Source organism: Toxorhynchites rutilus, chromosome 2 (genome assembly GCF_029784135.1).
Source record: "Toxorhynchites rutilus septentrionalis strain SRP chromosome 2, ASM2978413v1, whole genome shotgun sequence".
In the NCBI taxonomy this organism is placed as follows: Eukaryota; Metazoa; Arthropoda; class Insecta; order Diptera; family Culicidae; genus Toxorhynchites; species Toxorhynchites rutilus.
This window is the reverse complement of record NC_073745.1, coordinates 34,620,570-34,639,344: the sequence shown is the minus strand read 5'-3', so window position 1 is coordinate 34,639,344 and position 18,775 is coordinate 34,620,570. Positions and strand designations below refer to the sequence as shown.

Here is an 18,775-nt window from a genome sequence, read left to right as displayed (position 1 = left end):
AACTGAATTATTGATTCCCGATCTGTGAGATCGTATGCTCGAGTACAGGATGGTTAGGTCATACTAATAAAAACTAAATAATAAATTATTCTATAAAATAAACATAATTATCGGTTACTAAATCATTGATAAATAATACTTTATTTTGTGTAAAATCTCATCAATCGATATCAAAACATTTATTTCCCATAAAAATACAACTATCTGTCAGAAATATTGACCCCTATTATGTAAATTGAATCGAACGGTCAATTGCATATTTTGAAACGAAATTTGGGATTTTTCTCCCAAATCAGAAATGCAACAAGTAAACCAAACAGCTCGATGAATTATACCGACAACTTTCACCCGACTGCAAAATAGAGCATAGTTCTATTATTCATAATTTTTTTAGAAATTTCTAATTTCTCGTTCATCAATGTTGTTCCATTCATGCATATATTTCATGGAAGAAATCTGCAAAAATAATAACATTCACATAAAGGCAGAAAGGCAAATATTATTTATGGCGTAAAAAAGTTACCGAAATTACCGGTTATTGATTGTAAAATTACCGGTAATTCGGTAATGGAAAATGACTCGGTATTACCGGTAGAACCGGTTAACAATCCCTAAGCAGTACGATAGAGCTTTGTGAGAAAAAAATATGAAGAAAATAAAAATAATAATGCAGACGATGGAGAAAATAATTTTTGTGTCCCGCAATTCTCTTAAAAATTCAGGAAAATTTATGTCACATGTAGAACGAAAGACACATACGAACGCATTTAAATGAAAATTAGAGCAGAAGTGGGTCTCAAAGTTATTTTTTTTTTCAAAATTTCGAAGTGCCAGAAAATATATTACTTTTTTTTTTGTACTGCGTATTTTAATTTTTTTTTATTATTACATTTTTTGATAAAAAAATTAATTGAACATATTTATCGATACACCTTAGTAAGATGTACTCTCAGTATTTTTTCATATTTTTGTCTCAAAGCTATTGAGCATGGCGTGAAACAAACGGTGCATTTTGTTCACCATAGATCCTATGGTGTACCATATAAGGACTAAAACATATAGCACTACTGCCAAAATGTTTTATTTAGTACCCTATACAATATTTTCCATACAGCTGGTGATTTGGTTTGGGGTACTTTTTACTCCCTTCACAGCCAGACCCTTTGGAAACATAAAAAAAAATTTTTTTTGAACCGCGCAACCCTGTAAAAAATCTGAAAAAAATCACACATATATATAGAAAATCCGTAGGAACACATTTAAATATGAATTGGAGTAGTACTGAATTTATAGATCACAAAAAACTCTAAATTTCAATATTTTTTTAGTACTTAAATATTTGATGATGATTTTTTTTTTAATGATTTTTCTTGATACACATTTCTTGATGTATTTTTTTCAAATTTTTATCTCTAAGCTTTTGAGGATGGCGTGAAATACGTGAAAAGTGCGTTTTTCACTATAGATCCTATGTTTAACCACATAGGGGTTCAAATAAACCGCCAAAATTTCTTATATAATATCTTATACAATATTTGCCATACAGCTGGTGATTTGGTTTGGGGGCAAAATTTTGATGGGGACTGTTTGAACTTTTTATGGACGTGACAACTCGGAACCATAAGCCTTCTGTTCTTTTAAGCTTAGTGAATTCAGGACAAATATTAGATTGAATGTATCGTTCACGAAATGGCAACTCAAATAAACAAGTTGACGTTCAAAAAAATGACTTTATTTTTCAATTTATTCTCCCTCAAATTCAACACACTTACACCAGTGTCGCTCTAATTTATGTATTCTATACCTAAAGTGCTGTTCCGGAAGGCCGAAATATCCGATCTATTCCGGAATATTTCTATTCAGCAGCATTCTGGAGAATTTGACATATGAATACGTGTTTCAATAAGAATTCCAAATCAGAAAACGTATTTTTGCAGAGAACAAATTTTGATGATCGCATATCATTTCAATCGGAAATATACGAGGATTCGTTTAATATGTCGCAAAGAGAGAGTCAAAACGAGGAAATTTTGAAGTATTTAAAATTTAAAGTATTATAATTCTCCCATGCATTTGTTCTCTGTATTTCTGTACTCACTTATCCGTGCTATGAATAACGAGCAACTTCACTCTGTCCAACTTCTATAAGACCACCCTGAATATTTTTCGTTGTAACCCAATCTGTTTCTGAATTTCAACAAAATATTTTTATTATTGTTGAATTACTTAGAATAAAGTATATTCAACGTCAATTTCGTTCAAAAAAGTCGTTTGTTCATTGAATGGGTTTACATGTGATAATTTCATATTTATTATCAGTATCATAAACGAAAAATTCAAAACAGTCGGCAGATTTACATGTCAATAATTGTAAACTTGCCATTTCGGTTAATAACCTGGAAAATTCGTGTTGGCATACTATTTACCAAATCCTGCAGAACGGATATCCCAATAATTTCTCATGTCTCCGATATTGCGGCCTTCGTTATGGTATATGGGATATGTATTCTTTTGAAAACAGTCTTTGTCATAACATACCATGTCCCACTGTCGGCTCATGTGACCTTTGACAAAACTCAGACGTCTTTCGATGTGAGATAAGGAGATTAGGAGCTGCAACCTTTTAACCCTCCTTACGTAAAGGCTTTTTATCAAAACTTGACGAATTGTCTCCCGGGAAACGATCAAATTCAAAGATCGCTTTCTTTGCACAAGCGATTTTGAGGTTGTTCTAATCATGTCCTGCCTATCCCGGTCAGAGAGCTTTGATTTACGTGGAGTACTCTTCTTCTTACCGTATCCTTAATAATTGAGAACTATTTGATGGGATCGTGATATCGTGATCGTGATAATTGAGTGATATTTTTTTTAACTAATCGTTGAGGTCATCCAAGTAGACCGGCATGTGAGCACTCGCTCGATTGGCCAGGAACTGACCGCAGAACCGTTTGGAACCATTTGCAGAAGATTGGATTCCTTAAAAAAAGCTGGATGTATGGGTGCCACACGAGTTGACGCAAAAAAATCTTTTAGACCGAATCAACGCCTGCGATGCACTGCTGAAACGGAACGAACTCGACCCATTTTTGAAACAGATGGTGACTGGTGATGAAAAGTGGATCACGTACGACAACCTAAAGCGAAAAAAGTCGTGGTCGAAGCGCGGTAAGCCGGCTCAAACCATCGCCAAGCCCGGATTGACGGTCACGAAGGTTTTGCTGTGTGTTTGGTGGGACTGGAAGGGAACCATCCACTATGAGCTGCTCAACTATGGCCAGACCCTCAACTCGGTTCTCTACTGTGAGCAGCTTGACCGTTTGAAGCAGGTGATTGACCAGAAGCGGCCAGAAATAGTCAATAGGAATGGTTTTGTTTTCCACCAGGACAACGCTCGGCCTCACACATCTTTGATGACCCGCCAGAAGCTACGGGAGCTCGGATGGGATGTCCTATTGCACCCACCGTATATTCCGGACCTGGCTCCAAGTGATTATCATCTCTTCCGGTCCATGCAAAACGCCCTTGGTGATATAGGAAAAGTGTGTAATACGCACCCCCTAAGCGAGAATGGATTTATCTTGACCGTGCTCTTAAAATTTAAGGTAACAACTACGTCAGTACGTAGATTAGTTGAGCTTGAGCTTGGGTAGACTGTACAATTCGTAGTTGCTCTCCGTGATTGACCTGAACCAACCAAATTGCACAAAGAACACACAGAATGACGCTTGGGACTAGCAAATCATTCGCGTTATGCAATTTTCGGCGATTCGAGCTTTAAATGGTCAATAACGACGCCGGCCACGTGCTTACAGTCACCAGGGGAAGGGAAGGGATGTTAGTATGATATCCGCCGCCCAAAGGCCAGAAGGGTCGCCTCTATAGCGTGGTTCCCTAGCGAATATCATGGAAGGGATAGTTGTTAGTGGGCAGAGGTAATAATCAGGATTCACCGAGGTAAGTGATGCGATTATGTAAACGTGAACTACCGACCACTCGACGAAACGAAATTCCGAATGGCTCATGTTTCACAACATTCATCTATTATTCATCGCGCGTATTTTTATCGAACTCCAATCGAGACGACAGAAAATCGTTCTCGGGAAACCTGAGAAGGTAATCCGGAAAACTTCTCTAAAAATTATCAGACCGGTAATATACTTAGTTATTTATCGTGCCTACTCTTTATTGTCTCTATTGTTTATCTTTATTCTTCTGAAATAATCGAACTAGTGATATATTTTGTTACTAATTGTGCCTACTCTTTATGAAACTCAATCGTGGCGGCAGAAAATTATCGGAAAATATCCTTTAAAATTAATCGGACCGGTGATATTTTTTTTTATCCCATTTATTTATTTAAGGCTCATTAGCATTTTAGCTGTAACAGAGCCGAATTTTAATCGTGTACATGTCACATGGTTATCATATCTATAATTAGCACATTACACAGTTGCCATTCGCCAGTATTCCTTCTATACCATTACATATGGAACATTCACACAGTAGCCATTTAGGCGTAAGGGTATTCTTTCTGTTCTTCCATTATCCAGTTGGACCACCGGACAGCGAAGACAGTTGTTTGATCATTGTTGAGTTATTTATAGAACAGTAGCCCGATGTGTCTTGCAGAGCAGAGCAGTTGTATGGATGAATCGATCTTATTTCGACCGTGGATCGATCTCCATCGCTGATGATTGTTGCGTGGACGTAGCTATTCTATAACAACACAAAGATGGTCAATGAGGGCCCTGAGTTTTGAACTCACGATCGATCGCTTACTAAGCGAACGCGCAACCAATGTGGCTACGGAGACCCCCGAACCGGTGATATATATTTCGTTATTTATCTTGCCTACTCTTTATAAAACCCGAATCGCGTCGGCGGTAAAGAATTAAAGGATACAATAAATTATAGAAATATAAAATTGAAGAATAAAAGAATCATAGAATCATATAATTATAGAATTGAAGAATCATAGAATTATGGAATTACGGAATTATAGGATTATAGAACTAAAGCATTAAAGAATTAAAAAATTAAACAATTGAAGAATTTAAATAACATGTATGAAAAAATTAAACATTAAACTTATCTGACGTCACTGCACGCCCAGCCCATCAGCCAAGTCGCGATTCCCATGCTTGTGATACTACGATAGAAGATGGGTGTAAGATCGAAAGAGTGTATACAACACACATACACAGGTACACATTTACACGCTCCGTTCCACGTGCCAGAAACTCCGAATATGAAATAGTGATATTTTCACTTCAGCACTAAATTCGTAAAACTGAAAGGAATGATTCCATTCTTTCTCTCCTTCTGCGTCCAACACTATCACCAAATATTACCACGCGATCGGCGAGGAAAATGAACTCTAACACTATCTCATAACACCAAATAGTCAGACTGTATGCAGTTCTCAGCTTGAAATGCGTCCCACATCGTGACTGCAAATTATACGCACACATATACACAGCCAATAACATCAGTACCACAACACTCACTCTCCTCAAGTAAAAGATGAGCGGAAAAATGGCAGCACAAAACTCCTTCACTAATGGAGGACTAGGGGCAAAAATCGAGCTTTCATCCACATTCCCGAACCATTCGCAATCGGGAAACACTTCGCACGGTAAGCACACGATTGTCGCTTGATATCACGACAACTTTCGATCACTTTGATGCACTTTTTCACCTGCAAAAACCGTCTGTATTCGGGAGCACTTCATGAAGTGTGTTCCCCTCTGAAACGATCCTTTCTCCTCACTACGTCAGTACGTAGATTAGTTAACCCTAAATCATCTGTAATCGTTCTGTATTTTACATACTGAATAACAAAAGTGCTACGAATTTTATTTTGTAATGCGCCCAAATTCTATATTTTCAATCATACGGTGTTAAATGGCCCAGCAGAAGTATAATATACCCATGAGTTGTTTCTCTCAGAGACTATAAAGCTCAGAGATACAGCTTGTATGAATGAGAGATTCCATCAATCTATTTCCTTCATGCCCACCAGCGAAGAGAAGAAACCGTTCCTCCGGTGAGAGTGTTCTCCCAGTATTCGTGCATCAATTCTCCAGTCCGCGCTCTTGTTTTCCTGCATTCTCTGAGCACAAAATATAGATGCCAGTTGTGAAGACATGTTTTCGTTTTGAAGACATTTAATTTGTGAAAACGTACTGAGGTCATTTCGAAGTATGTGAAAACAATTGTTTGTGTGATTTATCGAACAAGATTTAGAAATATCGTGATGGTTTGCTCATTTTTGTTCATTATGATTACATTTGAAGACATTTATTCGTGCCATGCAGAGATATTTGAAAAAAATCATCTGGCATCCCTCACATACAAGCTATCTCTCTCGTGAGGATGTTTACGGCCGAAAGCGAGCAAATTGCCCCGATCGAGTGTATGCCATACTGCCCGATGGTAAGCTGATGCGGAAAATATCCAATTGAGAAGGAAATGAATCGTTTCTTATCATTTTCTTCATCTGAGATATTCACTGGGAACTCGACTCAATAAATATGAACCACAGTTATCGCCTCTGAATCGGTTTCAAGCAACAAAAACCTTATAGAAATGATGTAGAAAATTACATCGAAAATTGTATCCAAAGAAAATTATTTCTCTTATTTTTTTAAAGCATGTTACAAATGTAAAACTTGCTTGGTAGGATTCTATCATTAACTAGCACGATTGCCTATATCCATTGCATTTCTATTCTTGCTGGTTTACGAGAAAATCAGGCGGGTCAAATTGCCCGGCAGGCGCGTTTTAGACACTCCTCTACTAAGTTGGCCTCAAAAGAGATTCGCGAAAACTGGCTGTCTGAGTTTTTTTTGCAAATAAGGAGGGGGGAATTTATAAGGGGGGGGATAATGAAGTTACCTTCTAAATGGCAACAAGTTTGCGAATAAAACGGCGTATATTTGACTTAAATTGGATAATTTTAAGCATGTTAAATAAAGCGTCAAATTTCGATCAGAAATACGCCATTTCTTTTTCCCCAACCCTATACAAGCGATAGGATAAGGTTATCCGAAGAGATGCTCAAGTTTCTGAAATGACAAATCGGCAAAATCGGCAAAGAACGAATTTTAGAATTACTCCAAGTAGTTTTGGAAAAAAAAATAAATAAAATGAGGATGGAAATTCAAAAACTCGGAGCAAAAATTTGGCGGTAGATCCATTTTTCATGGGAATGCTGAATAGGTATAGTCAAATTGTCGTTATATATAATGGTGAAGAGATATGTACTGATTTAACGGATCGGGAGATGTTCATGAGAATTTCCAGTAAAAAATACATTAATCCATATCGTCAAAAATTTTTTTTTTTTTATAAATTCGTTCATTTTTACAGGCTCAGTTACATAAGTTTAAAGGAGCCGAAATCTTAAATATATTTTTAAAACTATATATATGAACAATTTTCTTAAATCTATGGTTAGTAATGTGGGAAACCGATTACTCGCGGTGGACTCGAGATTAAAAGGGTGACATATTTTTCTCAGGAAAAGGATGGGGTATAAGGAAATTATTACAATGTTGATAATCACACACACTCAATTCTTAAATCTATTCGTACATCTGTTGTGAATTTACATTTCATTCTCCTGTTTATAGCAAGCGGACCAATTACTCACAAAGGAAGGAATGGAGGGTATAAGGATATAAGGATAATCACACACGAACATCGATAGATTTAAGGAAAACATATATATGGGACATGTAATCAAGGTCTAACCGAGCCAACACATCTCTCACCGGCACATTGGGCTGCCTTCCTCTAGCCCGAAGGGAGTTCTCTAAATTCGATCTGGCAACAAGATACACCTCACACGACCAAACAACGTGTTCGATGTCGTGGTAACCTCGGCCACAAACGCAGATATTGCTGCCGGCCAGATTGAAACGAAAGAGTAGCGCGTCTAACGAACAGTGATTGGACATGAGTCGGGAGAAGGTGCGAATAAAGTCCCGACTCAAGTCCAGACTTTTGAACCATGGTTTGAGGCTAACCTTAGGGATAATCGAGTGAAACCACCGGCCCAATTCATCTTCGTTCCACTTACGTTGCCAGTTAGCGATTGTATTTTTACGGACTAAAGAGTAAAATTCATTGAAGGCGATTTGACGCTGATAAATATCGCCTTCAATTGCACCTACCTTTGCCAATGAGTCAGCCCTCTCGTTACCCGGAATTGAGCAATGAGAAGGGACCCACACAAAGGTAATGACATAACAGCGTCTGGATAAAGCACTCAAAATTTCTCGTATTCTCTCAAGGAAGTACGGCGAGTGCTTTTTCGGCCTCACTGAACGGATAGCTTCGACGGAGCTATAACTATCCGTTACAATGTAATAGTGTTCAACAGGTCGTGAGGCGACGCTGTCCAGCGCCCAGTGTATCGCTGCCAATTCAGCAATATACACTGAGCAAGGAAACTGAAGACTATGGGAGGTGCTGAAAATTTTGTTGAACACTCCAAATCCTGTGAACTCGTTTATAGTGGACCCATCAGTAAAGTACATATTATCACAATTGATACCCCCATACTTTTCATCGAAGATCGTTGGAGCGATCCTCGATCGTTGGTAATCTGAATATTCATGGATATCTTGCTTCATGGACAGATCAAAATGTACAGAGGAATTGATGTAGTCAGGAAAACAAACACGGTTGGGAATATACGAAGAAGGATCAACCTGCATGGAGATGAATTCATGATATGGGCTCATGAATCCAGAGTGAGAATTTAGCTCGATCAGCTGCTCAAAATTTCCGATCACCAATGGGTTCATAACCTTACACCGGATGAGGAACCGAAGAGATAATAAATTAAAGCGATCTTTTAGTGGGAGTACGCCTGCCAAAACCTCGAGGCTCATGGTATGCGTTGAGGGCATACATCCCAACGCAATACGGAGACAAAGATACTGAATTCGCTCGAGTTTAATTAAGTGTGTTTTGGCAGCTGATTGAAAACAGAAACTGCCATACTCCATCACTGAGAGAATAGTTGTTCTATACAACATTATAAGATCTTCGGGATAGGCTCCTCACCAGGTGCCGGTAATTGTACGGAGAAAGTTTATTCTTTGTTGACATTTTTTACTCAGATACCTAATATGGGCCCCCCAAGTACATTTGGAGTCGAACCAAACCCCAAGATACTTGAATGACATAGCATGAGTGATCGGTTTACCCAAAAGTTTAAAGCTTTGGTTTTGCTGGTCTATGCTTCCTAGAAAAAACCACCATCTCTGTTTTCTCCGTGGAGAATTCGATCCCTAGCCCAATGGCCCAGGTTGAAAAATTGTTCAAAGTATCTTGTAAGGGTCCTTGCAGGTCGGATTCGTTTGATCCTACGACAGACACCACTCCGTCATCTGCAAGTTGTCTTAGGCTGCAATTTTGTGTAAGGCAATTGTCGATGTCGCTTACATAGAAGTTGTACAAAAGGGGGCTTAAACATGAGCCCTGGGGGAGGCCCATGTAAGAGACCCGACTTACTGCCGAATCTCCGTGAGAAAAGTTCAAATGCTTCTCACAAAGCAAGTTATATAACATATTATTCAATAGAGGCGGCAGACCCCGAGAGTGTAATTTGTCTGTCAAAACCTCTATTGAAACAGAATCAAAGGCCCCCTTTATGTCCAAGAATACTGAAGCCATTTGTTTTTTTTCGGCATAAGCCATTTGAATTTCTGAAGAAAGCAACGCAAGACAATCATTCGTCCCCTTGCCCCTGCGGAACCCATATTGTGTATCTGAGAGTAGGCCATTCGTTTCAACCCATCGATCAAGGCGAAACAAGATCATTTTCTCCAACAATTTCCGTATACAAGACAGCATTGCTATTGGGCGGTACGAATTGAAGTCGGACGCGGGTTTTCCGGGTTTTTGAATAGCTATAACTCGTACTTGTCTCCAATCATCTGGAACAATATTATGCTCCAGAAACCGATTGAATAAATTCAACAAGCGATGTTTCGCCACATCAGGGAGGTTTTTCAGCAAGTTGAACTTAATTCTATCCGATCCCGGAGCAGAATTGTTACATGAAAGGAGAGCAAGAGAGAATTCTACCATCGAAAACTCGGAATCAAGATCGCACCTATCTTGTGGTATATCTCGAACAATTTTTTGCACAGGAGCGGAATCAGGACAAACCTACCGTGCAAAATTAAAAATCCATCGATGTGAATATTCCTCGCTTTCATTTGTTGAAGAGCGATTTCTCATGTTTCGAGCCACTTTCCATAATTTTTTCATTGACGTTTCTCGTGATAAACCTCCCACGAAATTTCGCCAATAAGCACGTTTTTTTCCCTTTGATCAAGTTTTTAAATTGATTTTCAAGGTCCAAATACGATTGAAAATTTTCAATGGTTCCACGTTTCCGAAAAGTTTTGAATGCGTTCGATTTATCCTGATAAAGCTTGGAACATTGGCTATCCCACCATGGATTGGGAGGCCTTCGACGAATAGTGGAGCCTGGGATGGGTTTCGTTTGAGCGCGAACCGCGCTGTCATAGATCAAACGAGAAAGGAAGTTATACTCCTCCAATGGAGGTAAACCATCTCTGGAATTGATGGCTAGAGCAATTGCGTCCGCATATTTTTTCCAGTCAATGTGTCTTGTGAGGTCATATGCCATGTTTAGATTCATAGATTCAGATGAATTCGACCCAATGGTGATGGAAATTTTGATTGGCAAGTGATCACTACCGTTGGGGTCCTGGATTACATTCCACTTGCAATCTAACGATAGTGAATTCGAGCAAAGCGAGAGGACAAGAGCACTTGGGTTAGCAGGAGCTTTAGGTACACGTGTTGTTTCCCCAGTGTTCAAAAGTGTCATATTGAAGCTGTTACAAAGATCATATATCAACAGTGAACGATTGTCGTCGTACGGTTCCCCCCAGGCAGTTCCGTGAGAGTTGAAGTCTCCCAAGATCAATCGTGGCTCAGGAAGGAGTGAGCACATGTCAACAAGTTGCTTGCGGCTAACCGCAGCTCTCGGAGGCTAATACAAACTGACAATACAGAGGTCTTTTCCTCTGATGTTTGCATGACAAGCAACAGCTTCAATCCCTCCAATAGGTGGAAGGTAAATCGTCGAAAGTTAATGGAATAGAATGAATCACCAATGCGACTTTGATGAAGTTGAGAAAGTGGAGAACGTATTAGCTATCTATCATAAATATTGTCTTAAACACATATGTATTACTTTCCGATTGTTTTTGTAATAAAAAAAATCGACTCATAAATCATGAATCCAATTCATAAATGATGGATAAAATTTCAAATTTCAGTTCAATTTAAAAAACAAGTCCCTTATTATTATTCTTTCTAATAATATTAAACAATAATATTGTGATAATTAAATATTACTCTCTTTGTTTCTTTTTTTTTTCAGACCGCCAATGCTGTTCTCGGAGTCGTTTTGGTGCAAGCTTTGAAGCGCGAGGAGGAAGCCATGTACAGACGCTAAAGACGAGTAACGTTCGATGCCGCGGGGGTCCCATAAACCAATCAATCCCCTTGATTATTTTTTTTATTTGCTATGAATATGACAGTTTTCCCTCGTTTTATTTTTTAAGAATAGCTTAATACTTTCATCAGCAGCAGCATTTCCCGGTTTACACAAACCTAGAATTAAAAATTACCATAAGTCAACCCAAACTCTAAGTTACACACAATAAACTTCTTGTCGAAGCAAGAAAACAAGTTGTTCAACGCAAATCAGCAGCAACTAACAAACAGCCCCTGTTCGCAAAGTTTCCTTTCTGTCCGTCCGATGTCACAAGTCCAATTAAAATTTTCCCCATTCAATTTGCAGTTTTCAATTATATTTCATTATTTTACCTCGCCAGCGCTGTCAGACGGACACTCTCAAACTATCACCGTCACACGATGTGGCGGAGGAGGACGGTGGAGTGCGGGTTCGAGGGAAGAAGTCCAGTCACAGTTTTTCCTGGCAAGGAAATTGCGGTTCTGAGAGACAAATTTAATAATGTCATCTAATTAACTGCAGCGGCGACCGGCCGAGCGTGGGAAGTGCAATCCGGAGTGGCGCGGCAAAGTCTCAAGTGCCACTTCTGGCGTCGCTTTACACGTGGCTTCACCGCTTTTGATTCTTGCGGTGGCCGGGCGAGGGTATGGGAAAAATGCATTTTCCACAAAAACATCACTTTTAATTACTTCTTACAGTGGTGAGATAACGACGGATGGTGTGGATTAAAATTCTGCCAGTCACACAAATCCAGCCCGGCAGGGGCGAACTTGTGCCGGGGTTCGCAGGTATTGCCAGCGAGCGAATTCAATTATGATATGGGGAGGGATGTTTGCTCTGCTGGGAGCGATGCTTTCAAGAAATCTCCATTATCGTAAAGGCTGCTCCATTAAACGGAGAATGCACACAATAAAACCCAATGCCACGGGTATAACGCCGCACCGTGTGTCGTAAAAAGTCGCTCATCTATGCCACATTGTGTCATCCCAGGAATCTCTCCTCGGAGCGGTCGATTTGTCCGTCGAAATGACGCAAAACGTACCGAAGTTTATATGCTGCGACGGTGGCTACGGACCCTAACTTGTGTAATATCCTAACACGATCGGTAATGTTGTTAATATTGCTATCAGACGACTCCCATTACAATCCGACGCGTAGAATGGCAGGATAAAAACCTCCATTCATCGGAACCCACTCATAATCATCGTCAATGCATTACATTAACACCAGTCATCATTATCCATCCGTCACAATTTCTTCAAGTGACAACTTTCTCCGAAGGGTTGTTTAAAAACATATGAATACCGAGGTGAGTGGACGCATAATTGAGCAACAAATGATCCGAAATGAACGTCTCCATCCATCCGAAGCAGACATTAATCGCTCATAGAAAGCGCATATTCTCCCACTCATGGGCGGATATTATCTCCAGCGATGACACCCATCGTGTTCTTAACGAGATCCCCTTGAAAACACTTTTTTTCCTCCCCATCGCACATCATTCGCAGCGCCATCAAAATGCGCACATAATGGACCGTGTAATCATAGCCTTTCCCGCTAAAAACGGATGCCATTCACCCAGTCATCCAGCCAGCCAGCCATGGTATCGGTATCCTGCAAACCACCTCCCCCCCTTACCGGATCCTTTGAAACACGTGCCCCAAGCATAAATGAGTTAACTCAATTTGCACGCACATATGTATCTGTGTGTCTCTCGCCGTGTCAAACGCCTACTGCTAAATATTGACACCCCCTCCCGATTGGGAGCGGAGCCAAATTCAATTACTTCGTATCGAAAAATAAGGAAACGGAGCGCAGCGGGCAGAAAAAAATACCAATCGTGTGTTTTCACTGTCTTGGCCAAGTGGCGGAAAAAGGATCGGCGGCAGCGGCAGCCATTGGCGTAGAGAGATAATTTAATTTATTTATTTAATGACTAAGCTTAACGTCGTTTGCCGTGTCAGGCAGCATATTTCCGTCGTAATTCATTGCCGTCCCCAAGGCGCGAAGAGGGAGCTGTTGGACGCATTCATGACTGTGATGGAAATGAAAGGTTTTTTTTCTTCTTGCTTGTGAATGGTAGAAGATTATTATTTTTTTTCATGGAAGCAATACGTCTTTTCGCTTGTTGTTGTGATCGATTATAATCCTCTCACCTTCTTGTGCTTCATTCCACAAATAGTTCATTCCTTAATCCATCAACGTCGAAAAATTATTTCATAGATTTCAATAGTCGAATCGAATCGAATCGAGTCTCAATCTGTGCACATTTTTATTCAGAGACAATGGTCCTGATGGCCATTGAATTTTGATTCAGGAAATTATCAGTGAATTAATTTTACCCGTTTTGCAATACAGGCAAACCTTTTTTTGTGGGGGGGATAGAGACCGCACAAAAAAGTCGCATAAAAAAGTCACAGAAGGGTTGTGTCCAAGACACGACCGCATAGTTGACGTAGGATTCCGTTAGGCTATCTGTTGATTTTGGATATGTTTGAAGAATTACATCGTTAAACTCCTTGATAATGATTTGGTGGCCCTGAAAAGGGCCGTTTTTTTTTGTTTGGTTTTTTTGGACATTGTTTGTTCACTCCACCAATGTTTACCGAGTGATGAAGACAGAAGGATGGTAAACATTCGTTGGATGGTGCGTATCAGATAAAAGATACCGAAGTGGAACGAGATATGATTCTAGACGAGATGCCTCCTGTGATATGTATGGATGAAATAAAAAAAAAACCAATATAATATAAGATAATTACCAATACCAAACACAATTATTAATATTTCTCAACAGTAAAAACATGTTACTTTAATATAGAGAAAAGATATTTGAAATGGAAAAGGTAATTTTCTTTTATAATTTATACTTTCTGACCCAACCCAATGTGAATTTTAATTGGACTAACAACACCTAGTACTATATGTAGAGCATATGGGAAATCACTTTTTCAAATATTCCCTCACTTTTCCAATTTTTCTCGCCGTATAAACTTCCCTTGGGTGAAAATGAAGCCCAACAAAACAGACAGCATAAACCAAACGACCAGTTCTCGAGCGGGAACAGCCCTTGGTTTTTATTTATGAAAATTGAATCAAGTCAACTGCTACCATATACAATTTTACACTTACACTTGTGTAAAATTTTTTGACGGAAATTTGATAGTCCTGAGAAGGACTGGAATGGTTTAATGGGTTGTACGGAATCTGCTGCGTTTCAGTCGGATATAGCAGTTTAGTTTTGGGAGCGGTAGCTTTTACGGATTCGCTGGTGCTTTCCTTGACTTTGGCGCCATCGGCTTCTGTGCGTCGATTTGCGAGGGTTTGATTGGCACAACGAGCTAAGCGACGGATAGCGAGACCATGCACTTCGCTCCTCTGCCTCCTTTGCCGCATCCAATTGTTGATGTGAAGAGGAGCGCACCAGCAATGCACACTAGATTTAATTCGATGCTCTCCGCTGCTTCCTCTTCTTTGCTCCCTTTGCCGCACCGCATCCATCGTTGGTTGCCGATGGCCTCCTCTCCTTTGCCGCACCGTATGGTGTTGGTTGATTTGTAGAGCACTGCACACTAGAAGCCCAGATGTTTGCCGATCTGAGCGTTGAACGAGAATGAGAAATCGAAGGAAGGAAGGAAGGTATTGTATTATAGAGACATTAAACTTTTTCAGTTCATTCGTCTCTAGCCTTGAGAAAGGCCCTTTGAAAACTCTACTCTATTCTACTCCAGCGCTACCACCTCCGCCCTCTTGCCTTGAGAAAGGCACTCGATCCCTCGCCGTCCAGCCCATCCAGCAACGATGTTATCCAGTCGGTGTCCACACAAAGACTGGAGAGAAATCGAAGGAAGGAAGGAAGGTATTGAATTAGAGAGACTTTAAACTCTGAGAGTTCATTCGTCTCTAGAGAAATCGAAAAATGCTACCGTCCTTTTATATCAGTTGGTATGTGAGAAATAGGCGCCCCCCACTCGCTCGACATACAAATATTTGACTTATCGGGGAACGAATGAAGCGAAGCAGGCGAAAAAGAAATGACGTCAATTTCGACCAATCAGTACCGTTTGGATAGGGGTTGAGATTTTTCAATTGTTCGATAGTTAATTACATGATATATTATTTTATTCAAGATGAAAAATTGTTATAGAGTGCCGCAATGTTTTGATGTAAAAATCTCATCAATCCGTCATGAAATGACTGAGCAATAAGCGTTTAAAATTGGACATTTTTCACGATGCGATCGATATTCGTTTTTCAATTTGTACCCCAATATGTTCCCGAAAGACGTAATCCTACGTCAAAAATCGTGCAAAACTTCACCAGCAGATTTAAAAAATCGTGTTCAGTACCCATTTTGAAAAAAAACTTTTTTGTGCGGTAGATAGGGAACGCGTAAAAAAAGTTCACCCCAAGAAAATAACTCAAATCCACGCCATTCACCGTTCAATTTCCTTTTGTTTCCATGCTTTGCGATGTGACACTTTGCCTTTTCGGTTGAGCGTGGCTGTTTTGTGCTTTTAGTTGCATGTCGAAAAGTGTTGCTGTTAGAAATCATGTCATGCAAAAACTCAGAAAAACTTAGAGCATTTGATGTGAGGAGGGGAATGATTTCAGAAGTGGATAATTGATACGCAAATATGCTTTTTTCGCACTGAAATGCATATAAACCATCGAAAAAAACTAAATGGACGATAACTTCGTCAAATATGCTTCTTTTCATACAGCGCACAAAACAAAATCGCACAAAAAAACGCACAAGAACAGAAAATCGCACAAAAAAAAATCGCACAAAAACAGGTTTCACTGTACATATAATAACTGGCAGTGGTTAAATTGAAAAAAAAAATATGCAGCACTTCTGTACGAAAGTATTTTTGACAGGCTGTCAAACGCAGTATTCAATCATCGTCGTGGAAAGGTGGGAAGATTACGTCACAGATGATGTTTATGTTATGTTAATTTTCTTACAAAGGGCCTGGCCGGGTAAGGGATTAAAAAATCTCCCAAACCAAATCACCAGTTGTTGTTGTTGTTGCTTTATTAAAGTGGCTTAAAAAAAGTCACAGGAGGGTTGTATCCAAGACACGACCGCATAGTTGACGTAGGATTCCGTTAGGCTATCTGTTGTTTTGAATATGTTTGAAGAATCACATTGCTAAACTCTCCGATAATGATTTGGTGGCTCGGAAAAGGGCCGTTTTGTCACAGTGTTCACAACCGAGTGATGATGATAGTAGGATGGTGATTAGTCATTGGATGGTGCATATCACGATAGAAGATACCAAAGAGGAATGAGATATGATGTGGTCCTGAACGAGATGACTCCTGTGTTATGTATGGATAAAATGAAGAAAACACTCATCATTACATTTAATATAAGATAATTATCATTATCGAACACAATTATCAATTTTCCTCACCAGAAAAAAAGTGTTACTTTATTATAGAGAAAATATATTTGAAATGGAAACGATAATTTCATTTATAATTTTTACTTTCTGAGTGTTTATTCAGCCCATTTTCATTTTCGCTTTAAACCCAACAGGACAGGAACTCCTTCATTTTCCCATTTTTTCTCGTCGCATGAACTTTCTCCTTGGGAGAAAAAAAAATTGTTTCCTATTTTAACACAACCGCTACAATATACAATTTTACAATGCATGATCGGTCATTGATATGAAATGTCACGAAGCAACCAACATAAAAGTTGCAAAAATTTAAATTTTATTTATATTCTATACATATTACGATTCTACATAAGTTCTATTCAGTTGATTGAAACATCATTCTTCAATCAATCCATCGAAAGATTCTTATTGGAACGAAAATATAAAAAAAAAACTCATTCATCGCTCCCAACTTATTCGCCAGCACTTATGCAATCAGTAAAGTCCACGCTAGTTACAATGAGCACCATCCATTTGTGGGCTTCGTTTGTTAAACTATCGACCACGAGGGTATTTATATGCTGATTTCCCCCAGGTACCTTGAATTTGAAATCTCTGTTAGAGAATACATGTCGGTGGAAACAAAAGCTCCTCCTACTTTCATGTGTTTGCAATGCCGATTTCCCCCAGGCAGCTTGGTTTTGATGTCTGTGTTAAGGAACACACTTCGGTGTGTGCCGATTTCTCCGTATCTTCAATTTCGACCAATCAGAACGAGGTATTTCCGTTTGGAGATTTTTCAATTGTTCGATAGTTAGTTTCATAACATGTATTATTTTATTCAATAAAAAAATTGTTATGGCGTGCCGGAATCGATTGTCGCAAAAATCTCATCAATCCATAATTAAATGACTAAGTTATAAACGTTTGAAATTGGACAATTTTCACGATGTGCTCGATTTTCGATTTTCAATTTGTACCCCCCATATGTTCCCGAAAGACGTAATCCTACGTCAAAAAAATATTCTCATTCGCCGCTGTTCAAATAAGTTACATTTAGCAATTATTTCGACTTTTGATGCTGTTTTCTTTTTTTTGACGTGGGACTACGTCTAACCGGAGTATATGGGGGGTAAAATGAAAACCTAAACACAGAACATGCAAGAAAAAATGAAAGATTTCTAATGCTTATAACTCGAACATTTCTTACTGGATCGGAAAGATGGTTGCATCAATTGATAGTAAATATTTCTACGGTTCTATCGCATTTAATGAAATGTTATTTTTCATTAGATAAACAAATCATTAGATAAATAAATCGGGCCAATCAAAACGAGGTAGTTAGGGCGTTTAGATAATGCTTAACAATTTACAGTTATTCATGTAAATTGTTAAGCATTATCTAAACGCCCTAACTACCTCGTTTTGATTGGCCCGATTTACGGTTTCCCCAACACAGTCACCAAAACCAAGCAGCCTAGGGGTAATCGGCATTTTAAATACATGAAAGTTGAGGGTATTTTGTTCCGACTGAAATGTGTTTCCCTAACACAGACTTTAAATACAAGGCGCGTGGGGAAATTGGCATTGCAAATTCATGCAAGTCGGGGGTATTTTTATTCCAACTGAAATGTGTTTACCTAATACAGACTTCTAAGCCAAGGTATCTGGGGAAATCAACATTGCAAATACATGTAAGTCGGGGTTATTTTTGTTCCGACTGAAAAGTGACATCAAAAACAATATATCTGAGGTATTCGGCTTTGCAAATAAATGCAAACTGCTTCTATACTGGCTTGCCTATGTGCAGACTAGAATATGTTTCCTCAACACGGTCTCCTAAAGTTAGGAACCTGGG

The 18,775-nt window shown here is 39.1% G+C and overlaps 1 protein-coding gene across 1 annotated transcript in view; it reads left to right on the top strand.

Annotated features, from left to right (window-relative positions):
- LOC129769989 (tetraspanin-2A) overlaps window positions 1-11,763 on the top strand; it is a 197,661-nt gene extending 185,898 nt beyond the window's left edge. The window contains exon 5 of the mRNA XM_055772544.1: window positions 11,435-11,763. Within this exon, the coding sequence (XP_055628519.1) occupies window positions 11,435-11,509 (75 nt within the window). The 3' untranslated portion in view covers window positions 11,510-11,763. The remainder of the gene's footprint in view (window positions 1-11,434) is intronic.
- Window positions 11,764-18,775: the final 7,012 nt, after the last annotated feature.